This window comes from Pteropus alecto, unplaced genomic scaffold (assembly GCF_000325575.1).
Source record: "Pteropus alecto unplaced genomic scaffold, ASM32557v1 scaffold20, whole genome shotgun sequence".
NCBI lineage: Eukaryota > Metazoa > Chordata > Mammalia > Chiroptera > Pteropodidae > Pteropus > Pteropus alecto.
The window spans coordinates 4598702-4607740 of record NW_006436298.1 but is presented as its reverse complement, the minus strand read 5'-3'; the positions used below and the strand labels follow the sequence as shown (position 1 = coordinate 4607740).

The following is a 9039-nucleotide window of genomic DNA, read 5'->3' as shown; positions in this document are numbered from 1 at the left end:
TGAAGTACGAGGTGCTGCCAATCTTTATGGGGGCAATATGGAAATATATCTCAAAATTACAAACACACTTATCCTCTGAACCAACATTACCATTTCTGGAAAATTTTCCCACATACTCACATACTACAAAATGATCTAACTCCAAAGCTATTCATTACAACACTATATAATTTATAATAGAAAAATTAAGAAAACCCATTCTACTGCAGGCTAGTTAAATAAACTAAGGTGCTGTCACATAATGAAGTCCATGCAGTTGTTAAAAGGAGCGAAGCAGCACTCTCTGACAAATATGGAAATATCTGTTAAGTGACAAAAGCAAGTGAACACCAGTGTGTATTTTGTACTACCTTTTATATAAGAAAGTTAAAAAAAAAAAAAAACTAAATATCTTTATCTTGTACGTCTATACAAAAGTGGAAGGATATTCAAAAAAACTAATAAGGTCATTACTTATGGGGACAGAGCAGATGGGAATATGGGTGGAAATTAAGACCTCTCAGTGTATAATTTTTTAATACTGTTTTGATTTCTGAACCATGCAAATGTATTACATAGTACTCATTCAAAATATAGTTTAAAAAGTAGACTGAAGAATGAATGTTTTCCCCTGCTTTCTCCTTAGTTTTAGCACATGCTTTCAACCTACCTCCTAGGGGATGGAGACCTAGAAGATTTCCTTTTTATGGTTTTTGATGTTCTTGGAGATCTGGAAGAACTCCTGCTCCTCCTCCTACGCCTTTCCCTGAAAGTCAAGATAAGTTATTTTTAAAAAGTGATCTAATTAAAGGGCAATTCAAATACATAAAAGCAGGAGGATTCTTAATGCTCTCAAAGTAAATAGTATGTTTTAGAGGCCAGTTTAAACTCATGTCCTTTAGAGCACACTCTACTTCCTAGTTTTAGTGCAGGTCAAATTATGAACCATAGATACTTACAGACTGATGAAAAGATCTCTTAAAATTTCATATTAGAAACAACAAAAAATCTCCATTTAACCTGAACCAAACATTAATTTCTTGAGTAGAAAAAAATATCAATGGATGTTTCAGATTCTCAAATTAAATATTCTCTTCTTTAGCATCTAAAACACACTTTTTTGCTCATCAGATCCTTTGTCATGTGTCTAGCTCCTTGTTGCCCCACTGTGGATTACTTTGTAATAACGTAACACTCTTTTCAAGAACTGAAAGATAAGTTAGTTGGCTTGCAAAATGTGAACTTTCTAAAGTATTTAGAAGATCTCTAAAAAAGTATTTACACATTGTCATCTTATAAAGAAACTGTTTTGCCCTTCGATCTCTGACCATTTCATTACTGTTGTTCAACTCAATTAAAATTGAGTGCACAAACTGCTTAGATATAAGTAAAATATTTAAAACCTGAGATTTAAATATGAAGTAAAAAATAATTACTAGATTAAGTGTTTATTATTAAAAACTATTTTTCTTAACATATTAGCAAATATGCATACTCTAAATTACTTCATTTATAAGGGTGGTCAATTTAGGATCAATGAATTTCAAGATGACCATAATTCAGGCAGTGAGGTATGAGAATATATGTATTAAATGATTAATATATACAATAATCTGTCTCATGAGGAGCTTTGATAATTAGTGACCACATAGCTGGAAGAATTCAGTCTTTTAGAATTCAAGTTCTTACTACCTCAGTAAGTTGATACTAGGTTGATGAAATATTTTGTCCATGTTTTTTATAAAGTAAAAAGCTAAATAATGCTCAAATGTGGTATATGTATGCTAGGTATTAAGACCAAAAAGGCTCAAGAATTTTGAGAACACAAATAAGTTGATTCCAACTCTACCCAAGGTTCTCTCCTCCATTATCTAATTTTTTTTCCAGGATACCCCAATATTATACTTTCTGGGGAAATTAGATAATATTCCATTCAATAAATGCTATTTTATAACAGCTCAGCATAAGAACCTGATATACTTTTTCATAGCAGGAGAAAGTCAGTGTATCTTACACCTTAAGTTACACAAAATGGCTCCATTTCGATCAGTGTAACTCTTGATTCAGGAAGCACTATGTAGAGGCAGACATCTAATAACTACCAGTTGATTATAATGAGAGCTAAGGCTGAATAGATAGCAATCTAGAATATTAATTATTTGAGAAAGTAGTGGCCAGTTATAGTATGAAGAACTAGAGTGGTTAGAATTAGAGTTAAATTCTACACCTTACCAGCTGCACTACTGGGGTCCTGTTATTTTTAATTTGAATCTCAGTTTTTCCGACTGGAAAATGGAGATAACTCAAGTTTTACAGTGTTGTTTTAAGGATTTAGAATAATACCAATGAAGTACCAAACATAGTGTCTAGCACATAGTTAAGTACTCAAAAAATATTCTCTCCTTACCTTTCTTGGACTCATCTTTATTGACAGTAACTTTTAAGCATTGAAATTTTTTTAAATATCAAAATTTTCTTTAAGAATGTAGATTAGGAGACAATGTTGGAAATAAAATTAAGTAGACTATTTTTGAGCAGTTAAAATGTTTTCCATTTACTAAACAAATCAGAGTACTTGGAAAAAGAAAAATGCTAAAAGTTGAGAAATTATAACTCTTCACCAAACTTTTCTGAAACCATGAAACATTCCAAACTGCTGAATCTTTCAGAAAGTAATGTTAGCATTTATTCTTCACACCTTGGAAATTATTTAAGAATACATTTAGGAATGAATGTGAATATGTAAACTTTCTTAAATATCAAGAGACTTTAAAATAAACCATGAAAAAAATTAAACATTTTAGAGACATCGAAAAAAGTAAATTCAACTGAATTTAAAAGGAATCAAAATATTATTTGGTGTTATGAAGAGCAATGTCTAAACAATCATATAAACACAAAAGAATGTGTGACAACAAATCACAGTGCAGTATATGTGCAATCACAAGACTGAACTGAAACCCACAGTAAATGAGATTAAATTAATTCTTCAGTTTTTGATTCAATGTGCTAAAATATGGCAGTGATCTGTTTATTTTAAGCCCCACTTAACATATATTGTTGCTTTCAACTTTAAACTTCTGAGGCAATTTTTTAAAGCAGGTAGCAAGTACTGGTTAAGGAATTCTCAAACTTAATCTCTAAAAAAGAGAAAGAGCTACTTACACTTCCGATATTAAAGTACAGAGCAGAAAGCTTCAGTTTCCTCATATTTTAAAACCATGATAATAGGCCACAAGCTCATTGTAAGGATTAAATAAGTTTAGTCATGAAAAGCTGCTGAGACAGAAATCTGGCGTATAGTAAAAGCACTCAATAAGTGCTTGCAATTATTTGTATTGCATTAAGAATAAGCTATTAAAACAAAGATTAAAAATCTATATATAATCCTGTCTCGGAAATTATTTTCTATGAAAAATTATGTTTTAAATATCTTTAAAACATGCTAAAATATATTTTTAGTATTTTTAACATATGGTTTTAACACAAGTAGGAACTTCCATTTATTTATAGTCACGGTATCATCTGGAGTAATGGTTTATATAATCTCGAATCAATGAAAGTCTCCATTTTGCACTGTTACTATAGCAACCTGCTGCCACCTCGTGGCCGTGTACCTATTAATAAATTTAGGGAACAGTCCAAAAACAAAAGCCAAATCTTAAAATTGGCAAATTTAAATAAAAATTTAAATGTCATGCACTCAACAAAATAATACAGATGACAAAAGGTATAAACTGCAACCTTAGAAATTTTGCATCTGAGAACTTACCACACCATTCCGAAGAAATAGAGAAGCCTAACAGGTCAATTCTTATATATTAAAAAAAAAAAACTTGCCCCCTGCCATCCTACCTTCTAAGAAAATTAACAGCAGTAGTTATTTAGTTAAATAGTTAAAACTTTTCAAATTATCTTGCCCAATACCATCTCATGTTCTCCACAGGTTCAATACTGTGGCAAGCACTCTGTTGAGAGAAATGTGTACTCTGCAATTAGAGAGGGTAACGTTCTGATATTGTTGTACTGATTCCACTTGCATAGAATCATCTTTTCCTCTCAGTTAAAATTCATGCTTTCATCATTTGTCATGAATAAACCCTTTGGTATAAATTTTAAGCATATCAAACCTGCTGGAACTACGAGATCTTCTTGATGCATTGTAACTTCTGGGTGGTGTTCTGGATTTTTTATCCTTCTTTCTTTTCTCATCTATCTCTTTGGATCTCTCCTTTTCTCGTTCCTTTTCTTTATCCTGTTCCTTTTCCTTCTCTTTGTCTCTTTCTTTTTCATGTTCTTTTTCCCGCTCTCTTTCTCTGTCCTTGTCCTTGTCTTTATCACGGTCCTTTTCCCGTTCTTTATCCCGGTCTTTATCTTTGTTTTTACCCCGTTCCTTTTCTTTTTCACGTTCCTTTTCTCTGTCTCTCTCTTTTTCCCTTTCCTTTTCTCTATCTTTTTCTTTCGCTCTTTCCTTTTCCTTGATCTTTTCTCGAGTGTCTTTTCGCTTGTCCCTTTAAAAGCAAAAATAAATTCACAAATGAAATAATTCCACTCCCAAAAAGGATCTCTCTCAATAATTATCAACACAAAACAATTTATAGCAGCTATGAGACATTACCTATAAATTTCTATATAATTCAGTTGTACATGAAACTGCTAAAAGAAACAATTGCCAAGCCAAGTTAAGTACAATAGTCTGCAAATCTCATGAGCCATAATGGTCATCAGATTCAAATCAATGGCAACCAATATTAATCATTACTAAGACAATCAAAATTAAAAGTTTAATTTTTCATTTAAAACATAAACCACAACCGATTTTTAATAAATGAAGCCATGAAAAAAATTATCTTTAATTTTCCAAAAACTCACCGTGAATGTGAACGACTCCTTGATTTCCGTCTGTCCCTTGATTTAGAGCGTTTTTTATGTGGGCTCTTAGATCTACGTCTATCTTTTTGTCTTGAGCGTGATCTATTATGGGATCTACTCCTAAAGAAAAACAAATTGTTAGAATGTCGAACCTTTCTTAGAACTTCAATTTTTAAAACTTTAGGATGTCTTTCAAATAAGAGAATTTAAAAACCTATTCTGAAAGTATATATCAACATTTTAAAACTCTATTATGTAATGCCCCAGTTATATCATCTGAAATAAACTTATTTACTGGAAACTTCACCAGATAAAGTCATTGTCCAGAACACAAAAATAAAAACAGAAAAAATTAAGTTATTTTCTATGCCAGATTTAAGCTGATATTTTCAGGTGTGGCTTTCTTTTGCTAATTTTTTTTCCTTTTTTATCCCAGAATGTCTCACAAAAAAATATATCTCTGTGAACACAGAAGGCAAAATAATGCTAGCTCTGTGAATTGCTGCTTCTTCTCAAGTGAATCTCTTTTGCTAATTATAATATGCCTCAATTAGTATAGATGGTTTCTCCCCCTATGGTCCAAGTATTCATACCATAAATTGTCTTTAACTCTTGGCTTTCATGTAATATGATTACCTGCAGTTACCTTATCTTGACAGGGAGTAGTGGTTATACGGTTCAACAGTTGCTATAAATGGCAATGTGCTATATATTAAGAATAATATATAGTCAGCATGGTATTAATGATGGTACTAGTGTGACAGAAAAATAAATATTATTATTCATGAGTTAAAGCTAGATATATAATCAAATGTTGGATTTGCAAGGTGTTGACTTTATAACTGTATAAACATAGCTACTAAAAGAAACCTGGAATTTCTGCAGGAAAAATAACTTATTCCAAATGTGAAAGTCTCCAGGCTCCTTTTCCCCACTGAAATAATTACTTATACAATATAATTTTTTTTTTTCCATAATGAAGTATCCAAGGAACAATGTATTAAAATATAACAAAACTGAATGCACACAACTTTAATAACAAAGTGATGGGACTCACCAGCTTCAGAGTCAGACAATCTGGCCCTGACACTCAGCTCTGCCACACATTAGCTGTTGAGAAATCTAGCTAGTCACTTAATCTCTCTAAGCCTGAGTTTCTTCATCTATAAAGTGGAGTGAGAATCATATCTACATCTCTGAAAGCTGTCATGAGGATTAAATCAGATGACATATGAAAACTGATGGCCTAGCAGTCTCTGGCACAAAGTAAATGCTTAAAACTATTAATTCTCAATATCATCACTATCATCAACAATTAACAGAAAATAAAACTTTAAATTCTATCTTTATTCCAAGGAGGTCAAATGAACTTCCACAAGTATGCTTTATTAAAACTCATCTTGATAGTCATGTTTTCATAAATTAAAACAAATATCTATAAAAGAAATACACATAGTTAAATGCTTATGGTATGCTATGAAACCAAAGAAACCTTCAGATAATATTCAATAATGAAATCTTGTTTTTAAACACATTTTTCAGTTAGTCAAAATTTGTTTTACAAAAGCTAATTTTCAACTGAACCACTCTATTACATACCTTTAAAAATTATACATTTATCATCATACCACATTTTTAATATAGGATAATTCAGTTTGTTGGAATCTTTATCACTAATAACCTAAGAGCTACAAGGATCAAGCAGTAGGTATTAAGGCAAAAATGCAAAACCCAAAGCATTTTTAGTACATTTGCAGACATCCATATAAGTATATTTTAAAGGGCCTTTGCTTCTATGTACTTAAATAAAGTCTTAGGATTTCTGTTTTAGTTAACCTTGCTAAACATATAAATAATAATTTTTACTCAAACAGTGCTTTGCAATCTTAATTAAACAAAGAAACTCCTTTTAAAAATTTAAGCATAGTCTTAACAAATAAAAGTAATAAAGCCTTGATCACTTGGCTTCCCACCTTGCCGTGTGGTCCTCAGAGTTTGAAAGTTATTGCCTAAAAATAATTATTGTATTTTAATTTTCACATTAAATATTTGCACATCTGTCACTCACTAGTTGCCTGCAAGTTTTCTGACCAGGAATGCTAAAAGCTTCAAATCAAGAGCAAATCTAATCCAACCAAAGATAAAGATTGAGTTACTATTGTTAGCAGTTCTCATTTTAGCATAATGTGCAAAACTGCATTTATAAAATTGTGAATAAAGGGCAACTTACCACCATGTTGCATTAAAGTTCATTTGTAAGTCAGGTGTTTCCCATTAAAATATTATAAAATGTCTTACAGATCCTACACTGGTCTGGAAAGATTACTTAACTTTTAAATACAGTAATTATAGTACTACCCGCCTTTTCTAACACTTCCCTATGAAAAAAACACATAAATATTTGAAAACAAAAAAATGAAAATACATCTTCCCAATCCTAGTCAAGATCACAGTGACAAGAAACCCCTTCCTCCTTCCTAAAATAGAAGGGGAAGGAACAGGGAAGGGAAGAGTGGGCTTTAGAAGCATCTGAGAACAGTGAGAAGGTATAAGAGAGTGGACCTTTACGCGCAAGGGCTCCTGGAATCCACACTCCTGCTAAGTCTAGCAGGTCAGAACCAGAGCTGAGGATATCAAATCCCACCAGCAGAGAAAAAGAAGCCAAGAAATGTTTGCCATCTCCCTCCCCTACTGGGGTGTAGGAAGTTCCTTCCATGTCAAGATCATTGAGTCAAATGTTTTTTGGGTAAGAGTTTTTTCCCTTTAAATAGAACTCATCCTCTTACACATTTAAGAACTTAGAAAAAGCTACATGTGTTTCTATAAACCATGGATAAAAATAGTGTGTGTTTACCAAAATATGTGTGTAAAAGTATGTATATGTGTGGATATATATGTGCATGTGTGTATATATGCAGATATGTGTGTGTACATACACACACAAAAAAATCTGATCCTTGAACAATACAGGGGTTGGGGTGCTGATCTCTGCAGAGTCAAACATCTTATCTTGACTCCCTAAAAACTTCATCCCTCAGTATCCCCAGGTGATTGATTCCAGAACCACCGGCCTGCCTCCTGCTCCATGAATACCAAAATCTGCAAGTGCTCAAGTCCCCTACATAAAAAGGCATAGCACAATGCATATAGTTGGCCTTTCACATCCACGGATTACCAACTGTGGACTGAAGTACTGTCTTCGATCCGAGGTTGGTTGAATCCACAGATTTTAAGCCCATTAATATGGAGAGCTGACTATATATATTTATTGAAAAAAAATCCACTTAAAAGTGGACTCTCACAGTTCAGACCTATGCTGTTCAAGGGTCAATTGTATGCATGCCAAGAATAAGTAATTTATATTGTTACATAGTTAGACCTACATGAAAGCACTCTCATGAATAACAACTTCATTTTAGACTAAATAATCCTCACTGCCCCGCTAACCTTTGGAAGGTGAAAATATCCAGATATACTTAAAATGATAACAGCAAAAACCTTAAAGAGGATAAAGATAAACTACTGCTACAACAGATAAAGCTTCTCAGAGATAATCAAGGAAACAATGATGTCAATCAAGTTTTGCTTTATCCTACCTAGCCTTAGAAAACCACTAAGGTATTAGATTTGGAGCATGGTTCCTGACCAACACAAAATGAGGTTCAGGTCATTGGTCTTTTTTTTCCCCCCTCAGAAAAGTGGCTACTCTTCAGCTCAATTCTGTATTTCATTGATCTCCTTTACATTTGCCACATCCTGTCAACCTAAGAAAATATCCCCAATCTAGCACCAATGCTTCTATATCACTTTTCTTCTCCAATTCTGGCTTCTGATGCACTATCTCATTCCTTGTACATGAAACAACTTCGTTCACTTGGATCTGAATGAACTTGCTTGCTTACTATAAAGCCTTGAATGGAAGAAGAGACGGTAAAGCTATACCCCAAAACAGATTTTGCACACTAAGCGTAATAGAGAAGTGTAATACACCAGTAAATAGCAAGAAGTATTTAGTATTCCTAGAGTCAAAAAAGTAATATCATATTTTCCCATCTCGCCATTTCAATCTCATTAAGCATCACAGAAAAACAGGCTAAACTGAGCTTACTAATGAAGTTCAACATACAGCATACTGGCTTCCTCCCCCCTTAAACCCTCCCTTCTCTAAATTCTCCCACACCACACACA

The 9039-nt window shown here is 32.8% G+C and overlaps 1 protein-coding gene across 2 annotated transcripts in view; it reads right to left on the bottom strand.

Moving 5' to 3' along the window:
• Nucleotides 1-9039, bottom strand: part of SREK1 (splicing regulatory glutamic acid and lysine rich protein 1) — a 41565-nt gene that overhangs the window by 8663 nt on the left and 23863 nt on the right. For both annotated transcript variants that reach the window (XM_025047670.1, XM_006913094.3), the window contains 3 exons: nucleotides 4852-4971; nucleotides 4110-4490; nucleotides 650-745 (listed from right to left, as the gene is read on the bottom strand). In XM_025047670.1, coding sequence (XP_024903438.1) covers nucleotides 650-745; nucleotides 4110-4490; nucleotides 4852-4971 — 597 coding nt within the window. The remainder of the gene's footprint in view (nucleotides 1-649; nucleotides 746-4109; nucleotides 4491-4851; nucleotides 4972-9039) is intronic.